Raw genomic sequence first — 13763 nt, 5'->3', positions numbered from 1 at the left:
TTTATTAATCTACTTGAATGCTGACTATAGAGCAAAGAGCTAGGTCATCTGTTTCTTTTAAACACAGGAAAAAATAAGTAGAAAATTAAAACTTAATGTAACCTTATTCCCAAGAGTTTTTTAGAGTCCAGACTTCAGACACAGTAAAACTGGGCATCAGCAGGATGGAATTAATTAGTACAATAAGTACTCTGACCAAGACATTTTTTCTCCTATTAGATCCAGAAACTTCATGTACAAAAAGAAAGATGTCAAGTCTTCTGCAGTACATGTGGGGCAAGTAGATCTTGCTCAATAGAACATTGTCAGTTTGTGTCATCTGGAAATCTAACCCCAAAAGTCACATAAAAGGCCCTGCCAATTAATTCCTTTTCGAGTCAACGAAAGTTTACATCTGTGTATAAATACTTTTCTCCCCACCATCGCATTTGAGACCTTTAATACTTATCTTCCCCTTCCAAGCCTGTAATTCTTCCCAAATCCCTTATTTTGGCGTGTTCAGCCAAAACTTGACCCCAGTCAACAACACTTTGCAGCTCTTGGCAAGGTCAGTTTTTCCAACAAGGGGGAAGTCCAAGGGCCACAAAGGTATCCACCAGCTTCAGCAGTGCCAGCTACTGGTAGGACTGAAATTCTTCCCCTAAGCCGCATTGAGACAGAAAGGATGTTCAGCTGAAGTGCCAAGTTAGCAAACATGCCCAGCAGCTCTACTGCTGACAGGGCACATAAAAATGAAGGCTCAAATACATAACACAGATGACAGACGCAGTACTTCTTGAAGGAAGACACACGTAAAGCCATGCAAACCTCCCAGGGACTAGAAATCACCTCTGATTAATATACAGTAACCTCTTGCTTACTTAAAACAGATTAATTATAGCCTAAGAGACTGAGAAGTGAAATTCATCCTACAAGTGCTTGAAGGTGAATTTAGTTACTATTTGCAGAATTAAAGTAGTCTCAACTTAAAATGTGACAGTGCCTCCTGCTTCAGGATGAGCATAACGGGAAGAGTAGTGCTGGGGTGACACCTGTAGATTAACTCACTTGTAGATTTAGAACCTATTCTTTGTAGAAAAAGATTATTAAGTCCACATATCTTTCAGAACGTGAATGTCCACAGCTTCAAAGACTCGCCTCAAGTCCTTTCTATAATAGATAATACTTTTCTTTAGGACCTGGAAAACAAGAACCGTACTTAAAACAAAGAGTCTTAAACCTAAAGAAAAAAACCTAACCTGTCCCCTCTTTTACTTTAAAGCTTTCTGTAGTATTCATGCAAATTCTTGGATGGAATATGCTTAATCAAATCGCTCCAAAGTCATACCAAGATTTCAAACCTCAACTAAGTTCTGGCTCCATTGATCTACTAATTTAATACATAAATGTATTAGTCTGCAGTTCAGGTGTGTCAAGCTGAGAATCAGCCTTCTACTACCGAAGACTCTTGCAAAGTTACTTGAACAAGTAAATGAATTTTTTAAACAAAGTATCCACATAAAGCATTTCTTGAAGATAACCAGCTACTGACAATTTTACTTGACATCTGAAAAAGGAAAAAAATCTAGCACAACTGACATGACAGATCTTTCCAATAATCTGAAATCCACATGTTCAACAGAAGAGGGAGTGCATTTATTGTGAGAACCACTGGAGTCTCACAATATTCCCGCCTTTAGAAATTTTCCTACCTTTAGAAATTCTTTAGTTTTAAATCTCAATTGGAAAAAAAAAAAAAGACCAACAATAAAAGTCCAGTATCTGCAGATCAACGGTTCATAGTTGGCTAATACCAGCTTGGGACCAACTCAAGAACATGCATCCTCTAATGAATGATCAGAACAAACTCTGTGCGGAGGGGACGCACAGACTCTGCCAGATGAGGAATAAAAAAACCCGAGGAACCTCTTCTACTTGTGATGAAACATGGGGAAACACACAGTCAAACAAAAAGCATCTGAGAAAGGTAAATAGAAATGTGATTCATGAGGTTGGTTTGTTTGGGTTCCTTATTCAGGAAAAATTGAGTCTAATCAGTAGAAGCATGTTCAGAGGTTAGACAGTAAAATTTAGGTTATGCTAAGAATTTTTTAGTGCCACAGCGCATTTTTCAGGAGTATTAGAGCTCTGAAGTCTGAACAGGTTCCTTGGGAGACTCGCCAGACAACACCCATAGGGAACAGTTAGAGCATTTTCCTTACACGTAAGAAATTCAGCTCCTGCTCAGGTCAAACAAAGCAAAACTCTTCTTGGTCTTGATGTAAAGACCCAAGAAGAGAGCCTGCAAATCTCCTTGGTGATGTGCACCTTTGCTTCATCCTTTGTACAGCACTTGAGACTAACAGGGGTGCAAGAGATCTTTAATGAATCTACCTTGAACAAAACAAAGCCTGTTATACAGGCAATGCTGTAATAATAACTACTAGAAGAGTTTCATTGCTCTAATGACACCCCTGCTCTAATGACTGCATGTGGACAAGTGGGTACATTACTGATGGCTGAGAAAATGCCATATGGCACAGGTATCGCTGAATAAATGTGGTGGAATACAGGTGAGTAAAGTTGTATATCAACTGAGGAAAGGATCAGAAAAATGGAGATCAAAACATGAGCCTATGAAAAGAATTATTCACATATGCACCTGTCAGACATGAGAAAAGCAGCTATGCAGAAAAAGAACTCGCATACCGAAGGGAAGACAAAGCTTGGAGGCAGTTTAATAAAGCAGAACAGTAACAGAACTTACACATTTTGATAAAGGGTTACTGAACAGAAGTATCACACACACACAGAGAAAAACCCAAAGAGGAATAATAAGAAACCCAAACACCCAAGCTAAGTAATTTACCATTAAGCAAAGCTCAGCCAGATCATTCAGCTCTGGGTTTCAGGCTTAAAACCAGCTTCAGCCCAATAACTTCTTGGAAAAAAGCTGGTGCATGTGAGGAATTGTAGTGGCTCCTCTGTGAAACTGCATTGTAAAGGCAGAAATAGTGAAGAAAGGGTTTTAGTAAATGACCAAGGAATTACTTGTTCTCAAAACCAGTTAAATTCTACTTTCAGTGAAGCAAGTTATTTTTGTGAGGGCAGGTTGAGAAAAACCTAGATCAAGGCTTGAGCCCTCACTGCTATGGGCTCTACACGGAAAGAGCCGTACATCTCTATAGCCATGAAAAGTTTATAGCCAAACTAAATAAGACAGGTATTAACTACTCCATTTTACTTGTGGGAACTGAGGCACGCAAAGATTAAGTAACTCACCCAAACTGACACAGAAAGCCTGGGAAAACCTTGGAATTATAACCTTATCTCTCAAGTCATAAGGTAACACTGCCACTGCCCAGTTACATTTCCTTTCTACAGGCAATTTCCTCCTTATTTCAGTTCTACTGAATGCAGAGTTAAACAAAGCTTAAAATTAGTAGTGGGTCAGTTAGGAAAGAGCTGCAGAGATCTGCAGGAGTAAATTAGAACTCTTCCTGGTTTAAGAGATGAAGACTATGAAGTGGTAGGTGAAAATCAGTATGATTAAGTAGTGCATGTAGGAAAGGATGATCTTGGTTTCAGCTGCATCCTGCAGCATGTGGATCCATGTAGCTGGATGTCACTAATCACAAGTCATAGAAAACGTAGAATGTTTTGGGTTGGAAAGGACCTTAAGATGATCTAGTTCCAACCCCCCTGCCATGGGCAGGGACACCTTCCACTAGACCATGTCGCCCAAGGATCAGGAGTGAAATTTAGGGGTATAATAGATACAGAAATAACACAATCTCCCCTCAAAAGAAAGGAACCTGAACTCAGCATCTCAAGGCCTTAGCAGGGAAACCACTCAAAACAGCTACCACGTGTCTCAAAACACAGACGCAAGACAAACTTACACCTAAAGAGAGCCCTGCCAAAGCACTGCTTTTGTAGCATAATGCAACCAGGAAAGTGTCAAACCACAGAATTTCCTTGCTGCAAGATGCTGTGGGCTCCAAGATACAACTGCAAAACCAGATAAATTCATGGAGGAAGCATTCCTCAAGAAAAAGACATCACTGCTGGCATAGGAAGTCCCTGAACTGTGCATCACTGGTGGCTGGATCACAGTGTTACTACACACCGTCAGACTCTTGCTAGGCATCTGTGTTGCTGGCACACTAATTTCATATTGTGTTTGAGGGGCTGGGGCAATTTAAACAATTAGGCAAAGGAACATAGCAGCAATGGCAAGTAAATCTCTTTGTGAGGGAGCATTCATTTGAATTGGGTGGTTAAATCCCCCATAAAGCACATGGAAGATTTAACAACTCATGTCCAAATGAACAAGATATAATACGCTTGTATACAGGCTTAATATGAAAAGTGGATTGTTTTTAGTAAAACAGTGGAGAATAACCTCTTATTGAGAAGAGTGATATTGAATTTTAATCAGGGGAAAATAAAGATGCAAGAATAAATCTGCACCGGCTTAGAGAAGGACTGGATGACTTTCTCAGCCATCAACAATGGGTGCAGGAGTGTGTTACATCCTAATCTGCTATTTTCTGTTATCTTCACTTTTCCAATCACCCCATAGATCCTGCCTTTCTAAGAAAAAGAAACAAACCAAGAGAAACTGCCAGCATTGTCCTCAATGAAGTGCAGAGGAATCACAGATACAAAAGATGGAAAAATGATTAAAATCTCATACTTTGATATAGCTGGCCCTAATTTTTCATCCCAGTATTATGCACTTGAGTGACTCCGGAGTCATTCAAACTGAAAGCAGAGGAACCCAGACTGTTTTGCTGCTCATATTTTACATATCAGAGCTTAGAACCAACCACCATACCCTTGGTGTCACAACTCGGGATTCATGTGACCCTCACTAGCAACCCTTTCAGTGCCATCTCTGACATGTTCTGTGTTGTTGGAGGGGTTAACTGGAAAACCATTTCTGAAACGTGTTTTTAGTATTACATGATACACACCCCTCTTTTTGTCTGTACTTATTTATTTTAAGCCGGCATATTGTGGCAATTATGGGGGAATTTGCATTGTCCACTGACATCTGAAATTCCATTAACTGTATTTCATGGTGGTGATGGAGTCCAGTATTATATCGATGGGCCAAACTTTCAGAACTTGTTTTCTTTTGGTTTTGAGTGATGGGTGGAGACAACATTGGTTTGGTCCTCAGAGTAAAGCACATGTGAAATAAGATTCTTTTACCCCCTTTTCACTGAACAATAGTTCTGTGCTGGGGGTCCAGGCACTCAACTGGTCTATTCTGATACTAAATACAATGCAGGATGCCTTATCTTAAGCTTTGCTAAGATGGAAAGGCAAAAGCTAAAGCAGGAATAACACTCACACATCAGTGTTTGGTCTTGGTTTACTGCTCTGCGACAACAACTGAATTGGAGCTGTTGTGTTAACTTCCCCCCCCTCTTCCCCAATTTGATCAGTTTAAAACTATTCAATCCATAGGCAAACACAGAAGCAGAATCAGGGTGTGATGATAGGGCTACTTAACCAAAATAGCTCATAATACAAACACCAACAAGGCTGAAATTGCTCCCCCTGGACTGACCTGTCAAGCATGAAAATGGCTTTTTTTCCTGAAAAGCCAAACCATTTCCAGGTTGTTTGGACGGCATGTGTGGTGGGAAAAGGCATTTTAGAGAGAACATTTGAGTTGGTACATCTGCCTGACACATGGCATGTTCCAAACAAGATGTTCCCAACTCCACCAGCCAAGTTTTATGGGCCAGTTCAATAGTATTTGTGAAATGCAGGTCATTTGAATGCAGAGTAGCACAGCAAGATCCACTGCTTCACAGACTGTAAGTTCACTGCTCATCTGAGAGAGCACTCCTACTTTTTGCTTGGATTTCACCTTGAGGTTGCAAAGTCAAGTTAAAACCCACTTTTTTGTATGCCCAGCCATAAGCCATAGAAAGATCACATACTTCTTCAGACAGGAATGCAAACGAGGGACAAGGTCTTCCCTGTATAGGTAGTTCATGTGATTTATAGTGCTACATTTAGCCCTGTTGGAGCAAATTAAGGGAGAAAAGCAGCAGCATAGACATAGCCTTGAGAGATATATTTTGTTCTCTTGTAGTGCCTCTCTTTGCCATGCTTTAGCTGCTGTAGAAGCCCAGAGCACAAGTCACTTCAGAAACAATGACTAAAGCTGTCCCTGTCACATATGAGGAGCAAAGCCACATCTCAGATGTACAAGGAAGTTTCGAACAGGGATTAGAGACATCTCTGGAGTCACAGGAGCTGATCTTGGTCTCTTACGCACTAAGGGGTCTAGACTTCCAACTCCTGTATCATTTTGGATGCAAGTAAATGGTATTCCTATGTCTACAGAGGGCTGGGCAAGCACACATCATTTGCTCTAAGGCTCTGAAGGATTTTAAAAAGGCCTGAAGTTTTGCCAATCTCTCCTGGCTCCAAAGAGTACAACAGACATGGCACTTACTGTAGTCACTCTGAAAAGTGAGAAGGCATCTATAAAGGAAGATCAGGCAGCACTGTGTTAATGTCAAAGCATAGATTTTATGCTGGGAGTTTATCTGAAGAGAGACAACAGGAGGGAAAAGAACAAATCCATGAGCTATCAGAGATTACATTCCAGTAACTTTAATATTCAGATCACTATCAAGAAATCCAGTGAAAGAAAATATGTTCTGAAGTGGGTTTTGTTCTGCACATTAAACTGTGTTTAGAGCCTGAGTTCCTCCCCTCTTGCTGTAATGTGAACCCAGTGGGTGCTGAGGCTTGCCAGAAAGTATTGCAACCCTCTCTGTCCTACCCTAGACAGACAACGGAAGAGGGAGGCCTGATGTAATATTATATATGCACACCACATTGCCATTAATACCTCTGCTAGCTCTTCCAGTGCTGCTGGGTAAAGTCCAACAAATCCCCTGCCACCCTCCACCACCACCTCTCATACTCATCAGGCTCCATCATCACCCACAGCTTTGTCTGTTGTTATATTGTACCTTTTCCTTTATTATTACCTTTAATCAGAGGGCAGAGGATGTGCTTCCAGTGGATTTGGGGAGCAGGGCAGGGGAGCCAGAGCTCAGCTGAGGTGAGGGCAATCAGCACCAAGGCAGTCCATAGCTGCACCAAGCCCCTGAGAATTACTGAGCCCAAATGCCATTTCTCCCCCTTGCCCTGCCTCTGTGAAATCTGCATCCTTCAGTCTTTTCCCAGCTAAGCAGGTCTCAAACTGTGAGCAAGTCACAGAATAAATTACATTAGAAACACAAGGAAAACAAAGTTGAGAATTTGTTGCCATAGGATGCTACTCTTGAGCTGAGCACAGCACTTGCTACCGCATTTTATTTGGCTCTTAAGAATTGCTACATGCCACCTAAGAGAAGCACACAGAAACATTCCTCTGTTTTTTATGAATATCAGCTATAGGCTGCTCTGTACATGGAGAAGAGGCACTAAAAACAGTAAGCTCAGAAGCATCAAACAAGCTGGAAATTGGCCTGCAGAAGAGGAACTAAAATTTATGAAAGGCAGCAGCAGCATTTCAACGTAATGAGTCATAAGCCATATGAACTGCATGTTGACTTCTAGCTTTTTACTATCACTGACTATTTCACTTATATTACATATTGCGATGTGCCACCCCTTAACCCTCTGCATCCTGCAGCTGATCAACACAATGTCACATTCATACAGGGTTGCTGCTGTAATCATACACTGTAACTACACACAGACACGTCCAGTAAAATTGACTTAACCACATCTTTGACCTACTCTGTGTCCATACAACTAATCTCCGGATATACACACGACACTGGGAACTGTCACAATGCTACAGGGAAAAAGTGCCAAGGAGATATTTCTTCTACAGTCATGCAAACACATCATTCTTCTAAGAAAGCAGGATTCTTTGAGGGGGCAACAGTGTCTCCTCCTTCAATCTTTTCACCTTTCAAGTCCTCTGTGTTATCCCTCAACGCAGCAAAAACCTGGCATCACCTGACTTGACTAGCAGAGGAATCAGAAGTACCCTCATAGAGTGAGATGAACTTTTAAAGTAATTCCTAGAATAGCTTTTCTGGAGCACACGCTGTAAGACAACACATATGAAGCTTCGCAAAAGTCCTTTTCTGGCGTTCATTGGTGATGACTCACAGCAGTCACCCCTGCTCCGGTCTGATGTAATGTAACTATTTACCCCAGATGCCAATCACAGCACTCCACTATCCCGCACAATACGTTCGAGCTAACATCCACACTGAGGCTTTGAAAGTCGAATAGAAACTCATCATTCCGTGCTGACAGTCCTAAATGACTTGAAAAGAACCCCAAACAAACCAAACCAACAAAACAAACTTGCAATGAGACCGCTCTGCCAAGTCTCATGCCACAGTCAAGGATAAAGGATCTCAGTCCACATTCCTGTGCACAGGCTCAGAAGACTGACAGAGAAATTCAAACTTCCAAAAAAGAAAAGTTCAACGTTCTGCAAATGTGGGGAAAAAAGAAAAAAACTACTAATGTAAGTAAACTTTATGGTTTGACTTTAGAAGTGTTATTTTTCCTCCTTCAGCTCAGGACACACTAATAAATTCTTTAAAACACTGCAGTAAGAAGCTAAAATATACTGTATTATTATTATTGTATATATCATAATAATATCACAATTCACATACCCTCTCAAAACCCTTGTAATTTACTCCCTTTAAATAACAAAATACTGCATTAATATTAGGTGCAGCTTCATGTTTTGCATAAGAGCTGAAGAAAATTTATTTAGTTTTATATTTAACTATTTTTATTTCATTTCATTCATGTACTTCAGTTCACCATCTACATTCCCAAATATTTCCAGTGAAGTTTCTGCAAACTTTCTGCATGTCCGGACACTCAATAAGGCACTTACAAGCAGCATTAAACAAGGTCATTTAACACTGTGGAGCTGTAATATCTGCAGCAGGCGTTAATAATGATTCCCCCTTCCCTTCCTTTTTAGCAGCTCAAGTTACCCTTTTTCCATATACAAAGAAAAATAGCAGTGCTGAAGGTAAAAATCAGTACCAAACTGACTGCAAGCATCAAACTTTTAAGTATCAAACACATGCCTTGGAGGGACAACAAAGTGTGGAAGTTTCAACAACAAAACGAAACAAGAAATGAAACAAGCACGTTTGTCCCCCTGCCTTCCCCCCAAGACTATTTCCCACTCCTTGCTCAACTTTCATGCTGTTTTTTGCTCCTCTGAAGTTTCCCTCCCGGATCCCCTGCAGAGCACGGCGCGGAAAGCAGAGAGTTAATCCCGCAGTTTCAACTGGTGTGAGCCTTTACTGTTAACTTGAATTTGCGGAGCAACCTCTCCTTATAAAAAAGGAAGAAAGAAAGGGAAAAAAAAAACCTCTCTGCACTGTAACACCGAGAAGTATATTTAAAAAATCTCCCTCGGGTCTCTCTAAACATCTGCTCAAAGGTTTGCTGTATCTTAAAAGGGCTCTAATTACCAGAAACTTCTCTCTTACTTAAGCCCAGGGCTCACATTTCGATTATAACTCAAGCTCCCATTAATTTAGGGCTAAACCAAAAATGCCTGTAACAAACAGAAGAAAACATAGGCCTACCTTAAAACTTTCCAGCTTTTCAGAGGATCCAAGTCAGAGATTATAGACACCATTGTAGGAATAGTAAAGATAAAATATATATATAAGAAGGAAAAAAAACAACCCACGGCAGGGAAGCCTAACCACAAAAGCAGCAAGTACTCTACTCAGTGTGGGAATGACAACAAACCCAGCACAGCTCTTCCTCCTTCTCAAGCTGATAAGCACTTGTCCCAGCTTCTCTCCACCCCCAAAATCAATCTTGTGCTATATTGCTTCACAGTCCCAGTTTCATTTCTTTACCACTACCTTTTAAAGCCCTTGTAATCTGCTCCAACTGATCAAATTTGACCTTTTTGTAGCCCACTTTATTCCAAGCACAGCCCTCAGTTAAATCTCTCTTTATTAACACCGTCCTTCTTGGCTTTCTCTTGGAGCAAACGCAGCTCAGGCTTGAAGCCTCCAGTCTTTGCCAGCAATCATTTACAGATTACTGCAAGCTGCAGTCTTCTCCTTTTGGGTATTTCCTTCTACCTCTGAGGTTTGCTTTTATATTATTTCCTGAAGGTTGTTGGGGGCTTTCCCTGTTCTGTGCAGGTTGGAGTCTGACCCTTTTAAAGGAGGGACTTAACGCAACTCCTCTCCCACCCTTCTCTCCTCCCCTTACCCCTCGTATAGACAGGCAAATGCACACATCAAAACCAGTTCACAACCTTTTGAATACAGAATCATCGTTGTGTCCCCCCTTTATGTTTTAAAAGCTATTAGACTTGTGAGCTGAAGCTGTGACTGAAAGCAGCCTGATTTGTATGATGGTGGAATAATACAAAGCCTAATAATGCAAAGCCTAATAATGGTGTTCGAGAAGGGGAAAAGGTGTCTGTATAATTCTGTTAACTCCATTTCTTCTGTTTGTTGCTACACGAAAAAATAAGTAGCAAAGCGTCCTCCAGATCACTGTGGTGATCTGAAAAGTTGTGTAACTGCTATTAGTGTGCGTTTATGTGGGAAAATCTGAATGAGTGGCTTATTCTCTGATTCTGTAACACTTCTGGACATTGATTTGCCTGTATTTAAAGATTTATCTTTTGCATTTTTTTCCCCTTCTAAATGTTTTCCTTTCATCATGTGAATGACTGAACCCTCTCCTTGAGCTCGACTGATTCTTGGGATTGCTGGAAATTCCCAAATTAAAATTCCAGGGGGATGGGGAGAAGCAAAGCTGCACTTTATGAAATGTTCAATCAGAACCAAACTAGCCCAAATGATGGATAAGTTCCACTTTGTATTTATACCACAGGCATATGCTCCTAGTTTCAATTTTCCAGCAGTTCCCCCCAAAAAAACCCAAACCCTAAAATTACAAAAAAAGTAAAAAAAAATTAAGTTCATCCCCTGTATGTTAAAAAGAAGCAACAATGTGGTCACATGGAGTTCTGGTAATACGTGAGATCACACACTCATGGAAACATAATAAGGGGTACAATAAGGCCTTTTGAGGCTGCTTGAAGTCTTCCACCACCACTTCCTTTGGAGAGATAGAACTTGAGCTATGTCTAAACTGTTTCCACGGCTCCCTTGTATGCTGTAGGCTGCTGCTTTGGGGCAGGCTGACTCCCCCTATCTCCCTTGTTGGCATCCCTATAGTACAAAGGCCGCACAGTGTTGCCCTTGCCAGGAGGTGACACTGAGGCTTCCCACTGCCCTGTGACCATTTTGCCTGCCAGACAGCAGCCAGGAGATAGTAGGGTCGAATAAAACAACCGGTTTTAAACAACCTAGATACAAAATGCCTTCTGTGTTCAAAGGCCAGCACATCACTGATCCCTCATTTAGGGGGAACGCACACTGAGCCCTCTCCCGCCTCTTTTTCCAGGGTGAAGCTGATCAGCAAGTGGGGCCCCAAGTTCAGACCTCTGGATTTTACACCCTCCCCTGGGCAATGGCTCCAATGGCTTTGCTTTGTCTCTGAGGGGTGTAACAAGGATAAACACATCTGAGACTGCTGATGGTGAGATTGAAGATGCATATCTGGGGGAGGGGGACGACTGGGGATTACAGATGCTCCATCTCTCTCTTAACAGGCACAGGGTGTTTCTCACCTTATACACACATATCTCTGAGCACTTCTTCAGAGATAAGGGTTGTATCGACCTCTGGAAACTTTGGGGCCATAAATTAATTTACCGACAGAAGGTGGGTTAGATGCTTGCCATGGAAAATGAAATTCAATCCCCACTTGTCATATGTTTCTTTGTGGAGCTGAGGAAACCTTCATTTATAGCGTGGGAAGTGATTAAAAAGAGATTGGATGGTGTCTTTTCCTTTCTTCCCAAAAGTTTGTAAACCACTGTTACACAGGCAAATCCCTCACTTGAGGTTGGGGAGGACATAAGTGGTTACAGTGCACTGCCTTTTCTCTTTCCTCTCTACTGTCAAACTTTCTGGGTTTAGAGCTATATTCACACATTGTCCCATATAAACCTCTCACTGAATGTCTCATATTGATGACCAGGCTCAAATTAACAAATTCTTCAAGCTTAGCCTGCAAACAAAAAAAGAAAATCAGAATACCGTTTGATTACGTCCCTTGGACAAGCCCAGTTTGAGTCCTTGTCACATCCTACCCATCCGCTGCAGTATAAGAAAGAGGCAATGATGCTCTGCATTTTCACCCCACTTTGAGACCTGACTGGTTTCTAGTTTCTGTACTGGTAAGGAGTAGCTGAGAGCTACAAGGGTAAGAGACCTTTACTTTGAGGTTGGATGTTTGTATATGTCTAGACTTCCAGGACTAGACACAAGAAGTGGAGGACCGTAATTTACCCTGATGTATGTGGAGAAACCAACACCAAGAGTAACAACTGATCCCCTGTCCCCCACTTCAGGTCAGTGCCAAACTGCACCAAGATGCTGAGCATCTCTTACACTGTTCATCCAGAAATTCCACAAACTATCTCCATGTCTAAAATTTTATCTTTTACCAGTATATTTTATACTTTCTATAAACACAGATTTGATTGCACAGAAAACACTCCATTATTTCCTCCACATCAAAACTATACTGTAGGAATAAAGATTTTTATTCCTTTCATATTTGAAACTATTTATGGTGATTTTTATTATTTTTATCTTAAACTTTTCACGTCTGGATTGAAAGCCAGGTCTCTCGTTTGCTGGACTTGGCTGGCATTTTGCCATCTTTTCCCTACGACATTGAAGAAAGCAACTATGAGCTTTCTAAAAATAAAGCTAGAAGATTAAGTTTAGCACAGAGAAACTTGCGACAGGCAATGGATTTTCCAAAACAGCCTCACGTATTTCATGCAGCGTGTAGCTATAGTAGGAGAAAACAAATAAAACAGAAACCCGCTGCAAGATTATATTAACTCTTGCGCTTGGATAGCGATACTCCAGCCGATCTTTTAGTTCAATGTGGTTTTCTGTTGCGGTTAAGAGATTTGTCTTCAAAACTTTAATTTTTATGCTTTAAGTGAAGAAATTTCCTATGATCCTCACCTTGTTTGCCAAGAAACAGCCAGCACATCTGTGAAATATTACTTGAGCAAATTTATCACACTTAGCCAGAAGGCAACAACCCTTAACATTTCCTCTACCTACTGAAAAGCAGCCTATTGCATACCTTCTGTTCCTCATGCCATAACATGCAAGAGCTAGCAAGAGCTTAGCAGTTCTCAGTTAATATGATAAAGAAGTACAAGCTTTCCAAGATTCTGAGTCATGTTAAAGTAAATATATATATATTCTTTTGAAAACAGTATTCACATATACACACATACACAAAAGGATCTCTAAGCAATGTCATCATCCTTAGTTTAGACAGCTGTGGAGTCAAAAAAGTTCCAGATCAGCTAGCTACAAACATTTGAAGGTCAAGTACAGGACAAAGCCTTTAAAAAAGGCAGAAGCAATGATGACTACTGAGTATTAGAAAGATGGTTTTATGTCTTGAGAGATTTTTTCCCAGCTGTTTCTTTACCAGAAACCTATTGGACTGAGGAATTCATAGCGTTGGGCAGGAAAATAAACCTAGTAAGCAGTTTGAGTTGGTTATTTAATCTTCTTTCAAGGGTGTTATCTCATTCAAAATATTTTAGGAGCCAAAGAAGGCCTGCCAAAGCACGACCTCTTAGTCAGGATGCCCAACAACCTGGTTATCAG

The 13763-nt window shown here is 40.9% G+C and overlaps 1 protein-coding gene across 1 annotated transcript in view; it reads right to left on the bottom strand.

Annotated features, from left to right (window-relative positions):
* The window catches only part of CELF2 (CUGBP Elav-like family member 2), a 377904-nt gene extending 368050 nt beyond the window's left edge, over positions 1-9854 (bottom strand). The window contains exon 1 of the mRNA XM_080630853.1: positions 9603-9854. Coding sequence (XP_080486979.1) covers positions 9603-9655 — 53 coding nt within the window. The 5' untranslated portion in view covers positions 9656-9854. The remainder of the gene's footprint in view (positions 1-9602) is intronic.
* Positions 9855-13763: the final 3909 nt, after the last annotated feature.

This window comes from Psittacula echo (genome assembly GCF_963264785.1).
Source record: "Psittacula echo genome assembly, chromosome: 1".
Classification (NCBI taxonomy): domain Eukaryota; kingdom Metazoa; phylum Chordata; class Aves; order Psittaciformes; family Psittacidae; genus Psittacula; species Psittacula echo.
Note: the sequence above shows the minus strand (reverse complement) of the source record. Positions and strands in the feature narration are given on the sequence as shown.